The 14,027-nt window shown below is 43.0% G+C and overlaps 2 protein-coding genes and 1 long non-coding RNA gene across 4 annotated transcripts in view; 2 read left to right on the forward strand and 1 right to left on the reverse strand.

Moving 5' to 3' along the window:
* The window catches only part of LOC6050116, a 137,325-nt gene that overhangs the window by 92,933 nt on the left and 30,365 nt on the right, over nt 1-14,027 (forward strand). The window lies entirely within an intron of this gene.
* On the forward strand, nt 19-984 carry LOC119768893. Its single transcript, XR_005278286.1, has 3 exons — nt 19-301; nt 372-550; nt 615-984. It is a non-coding gene; the product is annotated as an uncharacterized LOC119768893 (long non-coding RNA).
* On the reverse strand, nt 2,465-5,596 carry LOC6050119 (cartilage oligomeric matrix protein). Its single transcript, XM_038260655.1, is given in 6 exon segments — nt 2,465-2,744; nt 2,801-3,315; nt 3,747-3,870; nt 3,873-3,974; nt 4,034-5,311; nt 5,372-5,596. Coding segments are annotated over 6 exon segments (2,292 nt in total). The 5' UTR covers nt 5,559-5,596; the 3' UTR covers nt 2,465-2,658.

A 14,027-nucleotide genomic window follows, 5' to 3' on the forward strand; every position in this document is an offset into this window, starting at 1 on the left:
AATAATTTAATTAATTAACGGTCGGAATTTAATACATTAACGATTGTTTACCGTCAAAACAACGCTCACCTCTCTTTACACCACATTGGTTTGAACTCGGACTTGACAGTTTGACATTGCGCGAGCTTGTTTATTTTTGTTTTGCTTGGTTGAGGATTTTTGTCGTCATCATGAGCAGCAGCAGAAAGCCGGAAAGGAGAGCCAACTTTTGTTGAATAATTCGATTTGGCACGGGCATTAGAAAATTTTGATGGAGTTGGTTCTGGACTTGACCCCGGTCCTGGCTTTCGAATATTAAGATGTAAAGTGGCTACGGAAACTGACGAGATGTGTGCGTTTTTTTTTTTAAATAGTTTTGTAACAATTCACAGGGCTTGAAGATCTTTGGCGTCAACACGGCAGATGGAATAATCTAACCTGCAACCATGGTGTGCTGCAGCTGGCCATTGTGGAAATGCAACCGAGAGACCTCAAGGTTGTGGAATCCTGGGTGGTTCTCAATCCTTCTGTCCCTTCTGGCAGAATCTCCCACCAACCGCGACTTCAGCTGGTTTGATTCTAAACTCAACTTTTAAATCATATAAGTTTGATTGTAATTTTGTGTTTTATTTTAGGATAAAAACGCTAGTGGATTTGAAGAGCTTCACGCAGAAGCGGCGTCCGACAAGAAAAATATTCCGGTGGAAGGGACTTCACCAAATGCGTCCAAAACTCGAACAACCTGGACAAGGATTTTTGCGTGCACCACAAAATCGAAAGAAATCCTTCGATGGGATTATGATGAGAAGCGCCTCGGTGGAGATTTTTATAGTTTGCCGTGATGATCAGCGGGAGTTAGATGGATTTTGGAAGTGAGACTTTTTGTCGGTTCAGATGACCACTTCCTGCTCCAGATACTCTTTAGTGTTTTGGCTTTCCAATGTGTTCATGTGGCAGCCGTTTGACAACACAAATAATGTAAGATTCAGTAGCGAGTAACGTCGGTCCGACTTCTCCGCCGTATTTGTGGGAGTCGTGTAAAAATAAAGATTACTTAGACTGATGTTACTTTTTTATTCAATCTATACAATTATAATAAACTCATAATAAAGTATAAAAAGTTGAATTTCATTCTTGGCATAAATTATTTAACATCATTGCCGGGACCGGTGGTGTAGTGGTGAGCGTGGTTGCCTCTCACCCAAGTTGGCCTGGGTTCGATCCCGGTGGCATTTTTCGAGACGAGATTTGTCTGATCACGCCTTCCGTCGGACGGGGAAGTGAATGTTGGCCCTAGAGGTTAGGTCGTTTGCTGAGTCCAGGTCTTCTCCTTAGGTCCTGTCTCGGTGGAGTCGCTGATAGGCAGTAGGATCCGCTATCCAAAGATCGTTCGAAACCCGAGTTGGATGGAAGCTTAGGTGTAAAAAGAGGTTTGCAATTGCCTCAACAATCAGCCTTCGGACACCTAGCTTTGAGTAGGAATCTCGCAATTGAGAACGCCAAGGCAATGCTGTAGAGCGAACAATTTATTTTATTGAAATAATAGAACAGTTACTACGGCTTCCGGTGATGCAGGTTTCAAAAACTTCAGCTTCTAGTAGGCTTTGATAATCGTTAACTTTGCGCTTGTGATTCGTTGCTATTCCATCGGTGAGAGATCTTAAACCGGGAACCTTGCCTTGGCGGTCGTCATCCTAGAGTGTATAGATTTAGGCGTGGATTGTTTTAATTATTATTCAACAAGAATTCATCATTTTGCTGTATACCAAGTCTTTTCTTTGCCGACATCGGAGAGAAAGCAACGTCCTTGGAAACAAATTTTCCAGCGGTTTCACTTCCGGAAACGATTCTTCCAACTGGGAGTTGCATGATTCTTTGGGGGTCGATTTTAGCATCTTTTTTATGGAATTGGCTTGGTTTGTATAAGTTTCTTTAAGTCCAGCAGCTCTCGAAGTTCCAAAGCATTTTGCAACTCTCCGCAGTAATCTCTCCAGCTGTCGGTTCGTCGAAAAGATGCGGTGAACCATGATTTCGCCTATCTTGCCGTTCCGACATCAACCAAGTCGACGTATCACGGTTGTACAAGTGGACGACAGGCCATTTTTGATCCTCCACCGGGACCGGGATTTCGCTTTTTCGTTCCGGAAACTTTCACGCAAACTTTTTTTAAACAAACGAAATAACCAACGGCATCGATACATTTTCGAGCAAAACCAAATAAACATAAATTTGACAGGCGAGCGCGTGAAAGAGACGCAAAACAGATCAAAGTTTCGAAAGCAGGTGTAGCGCTGTCAAGTGTGGTTGACAAGTGGAATTTAATTCGTTAATGTATTAAATGCGAATATTTAATACATTAAGGCCAGTTTCACGCCCCTCGAGTTCTATAATATCCATGATATCATTCTGACTCTGCGTGATTTTGGCATTTTGGACGTTCACCATTCGAACGCCATCTTCGCTTAAAAACCTGGATAGATAACAGAAAATTTGCATGGCATAAATGTAGGCTTTTAACCCTTTATTTAAGTGAACACAGTTTAGAGTGTAACGAACAGCTTGACAGCTGCGCGCGCGAACGTAAACAAAGACAAAGATGCGCTGAGCAAGATGGACTTTCGGAAAGCGGGGGATTGGGAAGATTTGCTCCGAAAATAACGGAGTGTAATTTCAAACATTCTAGGATAACCAGTTATTGTTCGAGGGCTTCACCTTTCTACGTGTTTCCGGAGTTAATTGACTGTAAATGTCTCGTGGAATCTCGTCTAAAAACAAATTAAAATTAATGATTTTTTTGCCAAACAATCGTTCACGAACTCACCATTGCAGCTATATTTCAAATTTGACCACGTAATCAGAGCTTGCGAGAAGCAGTAAACTCCCATCCGACCTCCCTTGATGGTAAAATCGAACAAATTTCCAGAATCTGCCTCAAGAACCTGCCCCCTGAACAGCCGGAAGCGAATCAATCCAATTTCCGGCCGATGAAGCAACTTCCAGCGGTACGCCGTATTAAACTGCCAACCTTTCTTCGCACGATCCTGCCACAGCAGTTTGGTCTGTCCCTGTATGCCGGCATCGTTCCAGAGGCTGTTCCGCAGCATGGTTCCCGGTCCAGTTTGACTGTTTACCAATTTGAGCAACACTCCGGCCGTTGCAGTGGCTTTAAACGGATGAGACTTCCAATAATTTTGTGCCAGGCGTTTCCACGAGGCAAAGTAGAACTTGCGATTGCTGACATAGCCGAAAACGAACCCCACAAAGTCGTCATCTTGAAAGTATTCCGGCTTTATGAAGAACGTGCCCTCGAAATCCAAACCTTCCACTTTGTCGTAACTGTAATAAAAAGTTATTTTGAATGAAACTGACAGCTGTCCAAAAGCACGAAACCACGTGCTCGGCAATCGACGAACAAAGAGGTCGAAATGTAAACATTAGATTGACGGCTCAGTTTTGACTTTTGAGCGCGTTTTAATTCGAATAAGGCTTTCTAGTCAGAAATTTACCAACAAATTCAAAGTTTGTTTACATGGCAACTGGGCGTTTGTTTGCATCAGATTTGGTATCTCTTTCTAGCAAAAGTTTTTTGTCAGGTGTTAGCCAACATTCTTCGCAGGGCTGTGACAGCTCGAGCTCGATCATTGTTTGCATCAGGACACTGTGACGAGAAATTCGTCATTTTTGGGTTAAATTATATTTTTTACGCTGGGACTAGGAAGCCTTATACGTTCGAATTTGCGAGCATTCGAATTAGCGCAAGAACTTACCCAATCGCTAAACCTGGATCGCTGTTAAACTTCTGGAATATTTCAGCTCCATCGTTCAGAATAACCCAGTACGGATCATCCTGGGAAATGCCCTCCGGATCAAGCGCCACCGTTGTAAAGTTATAAAGTTAGACCGCATGATTTGTCCGTTCCTGGGACAGTTGTCCATGGAATCTTCCACCAAATCCCCGTCGAAATCCTTGTCACAAGCGTCGCCCCTGCCATCCCCTGTAAGTTTAAATTCAGAACTGTCATTCGTGTCTGGTTCACCATCCCTCGAATCTCACTATCGCGATCCGCTTGGTTGGGATTCCAAATGAGTTCGCAATTGTCCACCCGATCCGGTACCCCGTCGTTGTCCTTATCGTCGTCGCAGGCATCCCCCCTTCCATCGTTGTCCGTATCCAACTGGGCCGCGTTCGCCACGAACGGACAGTTGTCCCGATCGTCCTGACGTCCATCTCCGTCCGAGTCCAAGTGGGTTGTGCAAGCATCGCCGACTTCGTCGCCGTCCGAGTCTATCTGGTACCGGTTGTATACCGTGGGACAGTTGTCGCAGACATCCCCAATCCCATCGAAATCAACGTCCTCTTGCTTCGGATTGTACGCGCGTTGACAGTTGTCTTCAGCGTTCTTCTTCCCGTCCCCATCAATGTCGTCGTCGCAGACGTCCCCCTTGCCATCACGATCCAGATCCAACTGATTCGTGTTTTTAACCCACTTGCAGTTATCGCACGCATCGCCGATCTTGTCTCCGTCGGAATCCTCCTGTCGGGGGTTGAACCCGTACGGACAGTTGTCCGCATCGTTCTTCACTCCGTCCGAGTCGATATCGTCTTCGCAAGCGTCTCCAATCCCGTCCCCATCGGTGTCCTCCTGGCCAGAGTTGGGCTGCATCCGGCAGTTGTCCTTGGCGCAGCTACGTTCCGCACAATCCAACCCCTCATCTGGAGCTCCATCGGAATCCGAGTCCTTCCCGCACAAAATCCCATTTCCCGCCAGTCCTGGCGGACACGCTCCGCAAGCAAAGTACGGATCCACCGCCTTCTTCTGACAGCTCACTCCTCTAAAGCATGGATTCTGCAGGCACGGATTCCTTCCGCAACTGATTCCATCTCCTTCGTATCCCACCGGACACGATCCACACTCAAAGAACGGCGATTCAGCCGTCCACTTGCAGGTAACCCCAGGGAAGCAGGCTCGTCTCGCGCACAAGTCCTTCTTCCAGCACTTCCGGCCGTCACCGTCGTAGCCCGCTGGGCACGACCCGCATCCGTAGTACGGATAGTCATCCCGCGCGCTGCACTGAACGCCAGCGTAGCACGGCTTCTTGTCGCAAGCGTTCCGCTTGCCGCACGAGACTCCATCTCCGTCGTACCCAACGGGACACAGCCCACAGTGCGGCTCGTCATCGTTCATCAACTGACAACGAACGCCGTCATAGCAAGTTCCCACCAAGCACTCGTCGCCACTCGCCGGATGAGTCAGCTTCCCGGCGCAGCCGGTGCACTTGCTCAGCAGATTTTTCAGATATTCCAACTCCTCGAAAAGCTTGCCGTAACGCTCTACAAATAACCCAAACTTCGATTACTCACTCGCCTCAAGTCTTGACCCACTCAACTCACCATCACAAAGCCGCGTCGGCATATCCCGTCCGGGCATCGCGACCTCCACCTCCGTATAGTTACGGTTCCGGTTGACGAGGTGAACGTTGTTCAGGTACCAGTCCCGGAGGTCGCCGTAGCGGCGCTCCGCGGTGGAACCGACAGCGGTTTGCGCGGTCAGTACGACCAGAACCGCCGAGAAGAACATTTTGCCTTCTATACTCGGACGGAGCTCAGATAAAACTAACTGGTTTGGTTCGGTCAACCAGTTCATTGGAAGCTTATCAAAATTCGCTTACCAGAGAAACAGAGAGAAAAAGTCCCGACAATGAATGAATGAATCATGGTTGATAGTGGGGAAAATATTACAAACTTAAATGTTCGAATAAGGCTTTCTAGGTGCAGTGGAAAAACATAATTTAACCCAAAAATGACGAACTCCTCGTGACAGTGTCCTGATGTAAACAAAAATGTTAGCTGTCATCGGGCGGCAGGCTTTTGAAACCAGCAACATGTCGAATGACAAAAAAACACATTTATTATCTCATTATTTTTTAATATCCATGATATCATTCCGAATCATTAAGTTATAAATAACAAAAATAAAATTGCAGGTTATAAATGCTTTTAACCCTTTATTTGAGTGAACACAGTTTAGAGTGTAACGAACAGCTTGACAGCTGCGCACGCGCGAACGTAAACAAAGACAAAGATGCGCTGAGCAAGATGGACTTTCGGAAAGCGGACTGCGTCTCTACCGTCAAACATTCTAGGATAACCAGTTGTTGTTCGAGGGCTTCACCTTTCTACGTGTTTCCGGAGGTAATTGGCTGTAGATGTCTCGTGGAATCTCGTCTAAAAAAAATAAAAATTAATGATTTTTATGAAACAATCGTTCACGAACTTACCATTGCAGCTATATTTCAAATTTGACCACGTAATCAGAGCTTGCGAGAAGCAGTAAACCCCCATCCGACCTCCCTTGATGGTAAAATCGAACAAATTTCCAGAATCTGCCATAAGAACTTGCTTTCTGAACAGCCGGAAGCGAATCAATCCAATTTCCGGCCGATGAAGCAACTTCCAGCGGTACGCCGTATTAAACTCCCAACCTTTCTTCGCACGATCCTGCCACAGCAGTTTGGTCTGTCCCTGTTTGCTGGCATCGTTCCAGAGGCTGTTCCGCAGCATGGTTCCCGGTCCAGTTTGACTGTTAACCAATTTTAGCAACACTCCGGCCGTAGCAGTGGCTTCAAACGGATGAGACTTCCAATAAGTTTGTTCTTCGCGTTTCCACGAGGCAAAGTAAAATTTGCGATTGCTAACATAGCCGAAAACGAACCCAACAAAGTCATCATCCCTGGCAGCGGATTTCACAAAGAATGTTCCTTCAAAGTCCAAACCTTCTACCTTGTCATTACTAAAAATAAATACATCAATTTTTAGTCACAACAACACTTTAAGAAACTGTTATAAACTTACCCAATAGCTAGCCCGGGATCGCTGTTGTGTTTTTGGAAAATTTCCGCTCCATTATTCAAAACTTCCCATTCGGGGTCTCGCTGTGATGTACCCTCCGGGTCGAGTGCAACCCTGGAAAAGTTACTAAAGTCCGACCTCCTGATTTGACCGTTTCTTGGGCAGTTGTCCCTCCAATCTTCAGCACCATCGCCGTCGAAATCCGTATCGCAAACGTCGCCCAAGCCATCTCCTGTAAATGTAAATTTCAAATGGTCTTCCGTCCAAGATTGTCACGTTTCAAATCTTACTGTCGCGATCCGCTTGGTTAGAGTTCCACCTAAGTTCGCAGTTGTCCACTTTATTCGGTACTCCATCGTTGTCCTTATCGGGATCGCAAGCATCACCAACTCCATCATTGTCCGTGTCCAGCTGGCCTGCGTTAGCCACATACGGACAGTTATCCCGATCATCCTGTCGGCCATCCCCATCGGAGTCCGACTTGGAAGAACAAACATCGCCGACTTCATCGCCGTCCGAGTCTTTTTGTTTCGGATTGTATCTTTTCGGACAGTTATCACACAAATCACCCACACCATCCCGATCGGAGTCTTCCTGCTTCGGATTGTACGCTTTCGGACAGTTGTCTGCCGAGTTCCTCTTCCCATCGCCGTCGATGTCATCGTCGCAGATGTCACCCATCCCATCCCGATCCGTATCCATTTGATTTGTGTTTTTTACACTCGCACAGTTATCACACTCATCGCCTACACCATCTCCGTCGGAATCCTTCTGTCTGGGGTTGAACTTCTTCGGGCAGTTATCGACGTCGTTTCTCACTCCGTCCGAGTCGATATCATCTTCGCAAGCGTCTCCAATCCCGTTACGATTGGTGTCCTCCTGGCCTGAATTTGGCTGCACCTTACAATTATCCCAGGTGCAGGTAGGTTCCTTGCAGTCGAGTCCCTCATCTGGATATCCGTCCGAGTCCGAGTCTTTCCCGCACACAATTCCGTTGCCGGCCAGTCCCGGCGGACACGGACCACACGAAAAGTAGGAATCCACTGCCTTTTTCTGACAGCTAACTCCTTTGAAGCACGGATTCTGCAGGCAGGGATTCGTACCGCAACTGATTCCATCTCCTGCGTAACCCGCTGGACATGATCCACACTTGAAGTACGGAGCTGAATCCTTCCACGAGCACTGAACGTTTCCAAAGCAAGGATTCCTGGCACAGCTATTCACATTTTCACAGTGTTGACCATTATATTATATCCAGGGGAACATTTCGTACAGCTAATTCCATTTCCTGCGTAACCCGCGGGACATGATCCACACTTGAAGTACGGAGCTGAATCCTTCCACGAGCACTGAACGTTTCCAATGCAAGGCTTCCCGGCACAGCTATCCACCTTTTTACAGTGTTGACCATTACTTTCATATCCAGGGGAACATTTCGTACAGCTGATTCCATCTCCTGCGTAACCCGCTGGACATGATCCACACTTGAAGTACGGAGCTGAATCCTTCCACGAGCAGTTGACATTTGGAAAACAAGGTTGCTTCGCACAGAAATCCACCTTCTTACAGTTCCGGCCGTCACCTCCGTATCCAGACGGACACGATCCACACTTGTAGTATGGTGAATCCTTAATCCATTGACAGTCAACTCCCCGATAGCATGGCTTTTTCGCACAAACGTCCAGCTGATTGCAGACAGTTCCGTTACCTTCGTACCCCGCCGGACACGACCCGCTCTCATAGTACGGGAAATCCCCCTTCTGATTACACCTCACTCCAGCGAAGCACGGCTTCTTGTCGCAAGCGTTACGCTTGCTGCACGAGAATCCATCTCCGTCGTATCCAACGGGACACAGTCCACAGTGGGGTTCATCGTCATTACGAACGGTGCAGGGAACGTCCTTGTAGCAGGCTCCCGGGAAACACCCATCGGCATTGGGTGCCGGATTCGACAGCTTCCCGACGCATCCGGTGCACTTGCTCACCAGATTCCGGAGGAATTCCACCTCCTTGACGAGCTTCCTGTAACGCTCTAAGAATAAACATCATCAATTACGCACTTTAAAAACAAAAGCTTCTAATCTCAAACTCACCCTCACACTGCCGGATCGACTTGTCCATTCCTGGCCTGAAGACTTCCGGCTCAGAGTAGTTGTAGTTGCTGTTTGCAATGTGAATATTGTTCAGGTACCAGTCTCGGAAGTCGCCGTATTGGCGTTCCTCGGAACCAGCAGCGACAATTGCTTGGGTGGCAAAAAATACCACAATCGCTTGGAAAAACATTTTCCAACACTTCTGACACACTCTGAGAATTTCAAGTTTCTCTATGCTGGTCCATATTAATACTGACTAAGTTGTACCACAGACAACAGACGTAGCGGCTAGAACAAAATAATTTGAAAATCGTGTGTAAAAACATGGCAGCCGCATCCTGCTAATCTACTAGCGCCATCTGTTAGCCTATTGCCACTCTCTGAAGCAGCCATGATGGTTTTCTGAGAAGGTGTGTTTGAAAATGCATCACCCAGAAATAATAAAAAATATATTATTTAAATTTTTCGAAAAAAAAGTAAATAGGTAAAGATTATGTTTTTATTCTATAGTAAATCTACTTTAATTATTAATTAACACGATTTACGAGCACATGGAAGTTTTTTTTTCATTTAATTATCGATATTAAAAAAATAGTCTAGTCTGATGCTTTTTTAAACACAGCAACCAAGGTCGCGCTTGAGGCTGTCAAATTCTTGCTGGTTGTGTTTATAAACAAAACCAACAGAGGAGAGCGTAAAGGAGGAGGAGACCCGGTGGAAATCGGGAGGATGGGTAAGCGTTTCGGCCAACCCCGTAAACGTTTTGACCCCAAACGACCGCATTCCGAAGATTATCTCCGGAACCGTCAAACCAGCTACCACGATCACTTCAACCCTCACCTCCAAGACACCAACCACTTCAACGCCCTCGAAACCCACCCCACCTTCAAGTGCCGCCACTTCCGGCGAACCCTCGTCGCCATACCAAAGGCCTAAATCTTGAATGTTCTCACCGGCGCGTCAGTTTCCCCCATCGGATTTCCAGTGCAAGCGATCCTCAAAAACCCCCACACCTTCACCTTCCCATCCTCTTCCATGAGTGGAGTCGGTAATTTGCACACCTCCTCTATAACGACGCCGTACTCCAATCGGCAATCCGTCGGGGCTAAAATCGGTTCAGGAACCAGGTTGGCCACTTTGGTTGCCTCACATTTGTCAAGCAGCTGCAAGCGCGAGAGATTTTGTTGAAATCGGCTGAAATCAACTTTTCATCTAGAACAAACGATTACAAACGTTGAAAACAAAAAAAAATGGAAAATGACAGTAGGCGGAAAGCGATATTTTGACAGCGGACAATGTGTCAGGGCAAAGCGACTGCAGCGCCACAAACGGATTGCCACAACTAAAAATACTGTAGCAATGATTTACACAAGGGAAGAATCGAGCCCAAACGTCTGTTGTCTGTGGTTGTACAGTTAACCAGGGCATATTATATAGTTAGTTGATTTCAAATTCTTGAAACAATAGAGCTTCGTCATTTATATTTTTGTAAGGTTGCAGTTCTCTGCGTCAAGGGTACTAGAATACTCAAGTGCAGCGTTGGGAATATTCGAAGAACGCACTGACGCATAAGTCAGTCTATTTTTAAATTAGCTTTATTATTGACCTTTTATTTTAATGATCTTAACAGTTAAAAACATTTTTTTTTTTCATTTATGAAAAAAATATTAAGAAAAAAAAATAACAAAATCAATGCAAAAACGATGCAATCGCAATCCCACAGAATACATTTGGATTTTTATTTAATCTATTATCCTTTTCGTTCTCAATATCCTAGTCTTCTTCAGGATCAGACCGGCATCAGTTCTACATTTCTCACTGGGTTGTAAGAGGCACTCCGAACAAGCATCAAGGCAACTTAAAATCATCTGACGATCATGAAAATCTTGATTGAATACAGTGGACTCTCTCGTTGTCAATATTGAAGGGACCGTCGAGAGCGGGAGTTATCAAATTATAGAACGGAAAATCAAAGCAATCTATTTGAAGGGACTGAAAAATTTATTGACAGCTGGAGTAATATTGATATCGAGAAGATCGACAGCCAGAGAGTCCACTGTATTTCATATTGATTCTTATTGATATTTCTGAAATTTCAAAAATTTCAGATGGTTAATTTACCGTCAACTCACACGAAATCGGTAAAAGTTGCCCCGACCCCTCTTCGATTCCCTTGAAACTATGCTCTTAGGGGTAATTTTGGTCTTTGATCACGAATCCGAGGTCCTTTTTTCTTCGATAACTCGTGACGGTGGGCCGGTACGACCCACGGATACGTCACGACTGTCATCCACATACAAAGCGAGTGAAGTCAAAATCGAATTTCAGATTTCCAGAGTTTTTTTTTTTAAGGACCAATAAACTATTGTCTTTCATTTGTTTATAGGACCTAAAAAACTCTAGATTTGAACTTTAATTAATATTCAAATAACTTGTAGCAAACTAGTAAAATTCTAATTCAACATTTTAGTAGGGGAAAATGCTAAATTCAGTGTTCCAAAATATTATCAGCGTTTGTTAAATTCGATTCTAACCAAAATTTTAAATGAAGCAACCTGGTTTGAAGGCCTAGCAAATCACATTTTAGAACAGGATGCAATGAATAATCATCGAAATATGTTGATCAAACTTGTGGTTGAATTATGTTTAAATGTTAAATTAACTGAGTCTTCTAAAAATGTAATTTAATTTAAACCAACAGTCAGGAAGAATCTTACCAAGCTAATTTTGTTTCAAGGAAACTGAATATATTTAATTTTTAGTTTAATGTTACGTGTTGTTCTAGTACAACTTTGTTTATCGGTCTTATAAATAATAAATGAGGAAATCTGTACGTAATACTTGTCATTTGATTAAATATATAAGCAAAAGATGATGAAAACTAAAAATTTATTAATTTTAAGATAAAAATTTATTAATTTGTTTCATACAACGTATTCAAAAACCCCACGTAAACAACATTGACAGCGCCTCTGGCGGTGACTTCGGGAAAGTGCATGCCTGTCAGATCCCTGGTACGACCCCTTTCATTCTGTATTTTTACTAAGACACGTTTTTAAGTTATTTGTAGCTCGAAACCTGGGTGCAGAATAGTTGTCCGCAAAGCGGCCCCAATTTAGAACTGTCAAAGCGGAACCAATTTACTGTTCGCAAAATAATACCAAGAAGTGGCAAGTATTGTGATCGATCTATAATTTATTTTGTCAGGAATAAAAAAAGTCGATGGCGTCGAGCTGTTAAGGTATTCGAAGTCAACACATCTTAAGAAGAGGGTTGAAATCGAGATTGGCATGATTCGTTGCTAACATTTCAAAATCGCTATGTCTCATGCAAAACCTATGTTTATGACGCTCTTTGAAATGTTAGCGGCGAATTATCAATAACTATGAATGGTACTTGCCAAATAATATTGGATAATCTTATTCCGATTTTATCACTGCACATCAAAGATACATACTCTCGGAACTTCCATTCGGTTGCTTTTCTGATTCACGAAATTCCACCCACTTTTGACACAATTTTTCATCACGTGGAAAACAAAAAAGGCCTCTTTTGACCGCCCATCGTTTAGTATAAGAAGAAAAAAGTGGGATGCACTTAATTTTTCATCGAAAACATCAACATCAACAAATCCAAAATGTTTCAAAACAATTCACTTCAGCAGCAAAAAATATGTCACGCTTGAGCTTGAACATAGCCTTCTACTTTGTTTATGTTTACAGCTGTAGTGCTGTTGTATTAGTGGGGAGCAGTGGGGAGCTTTCGAAAATCACGTTACGCATTCTGTCTTTTCAGCACCCAGCTCGAAACCTTCAAGGGATAAAAATTTTGTATCAAAGGAACTTTTGTGTGAAATTGGAGGTCCGATATTTCTTAAACTGTTGCCATTTCCTGATACTCAACTGTCAAAAATTGAGAGACGTGTATTTTTTGGCAATATAATTGTCTCAAATTTTTTTAAATCTTCAAAAGTAAAAAAACAGAAATTCAAAAAAAAATAAAGGTTTAAAGTTTATGTTTTTTTAAGAACTTAATTTTTTTTTAATTATATTTTTTTTGATTTTTATTAAATTTTAGAAATTTTCTGAATTTATGGAAACAATTGATTTCAGTCGAGATTTTTAAATTTTTTGAATAAAAATATAAAAAGATTAATCTTATTTAAAAAAAATACCTTAAATTTTTTAAACTTTGAATTGTTGTTCAAATTTGCAAATTTTGAAAAAACAAGATTTTTTTTTTAAATGATTCCGGATATAAAGGAGGTGGCTACGGTCCACAGAAAAAAATATGAACATTATTCCACAATGTCTGAAATTAAAAAGGTGCCCACGTGATTTAACCTTCCTACGGTATTGGGGTCCTTTTCGGCCTTTTTGAAAATTTAATTTGCAATAACTTTTGCTATATACATGCTAGAGCCTTGAAATTGACCCTTAATCGAGGCTTCTGATTCGAGCATTCTTAGAAATAAAAGCTTTACTGTTGGGAACGAGGTTGGGAACAATAAAATCAGAAATTTAATTTTGGTTGTTTAGATTTCGGGCAACGATTATAAAATCCTAATTGCACAAAAAAACATTTTTTTTTGCGAGGTATTATTTTGGAAAAAAGTATTTTATGAAAAAAATCATTTGTGGTTATGTTTTAGATGATCGAAAGTGTTTTTTGAAAAAAAAAAAAAACATTTATATTATTTCAGCAAATTTTAAATCAGTAAGAACTCATTCCCAGTCACGACGTTCTAGCAGGATTCTAGCAGAGTTCTTACAGAGCTGGATATTCTTATAGAAATCTAGCAGAAATGTTCTACCGTTCTAGCAGGATTCTGACAGAACCAGCTCTGCTAGAATATTTCGTGACTGGGTTTTTGTTGAAAAAGAACATCGTTTTAAAATTATTGTTCCATCCCGACAATTGACATCTGTCAATTGACTCACGTTGGCAGCTCTGCCGACGATGTCACCAATACAACCATGTAAAACGAAAGCATAAATAAACTAACGAACCTCTGTTCGTTCTCTTTTCACAAACATCAACCAAAGAGTTAACATCTTTATAAAATCCGAAACGGTCTTTAGCAGATTCTTTGAGGAACAGATTAG

Source organism: Culex quinquefasciatus, chromosome 1 (genome assembly GCF_015732765.1).
Source record: "Culex quinquefasciatus strain JHB chromosome 1, VPISU_Cqui_1.0_pri_paternal, whole genome shotgun sequence".
NCBI lineage: Eukaryota > Metazoa > Arthropoda > Insecta > Diptera > Culicidae > Culex > Culex quinquefasciatus.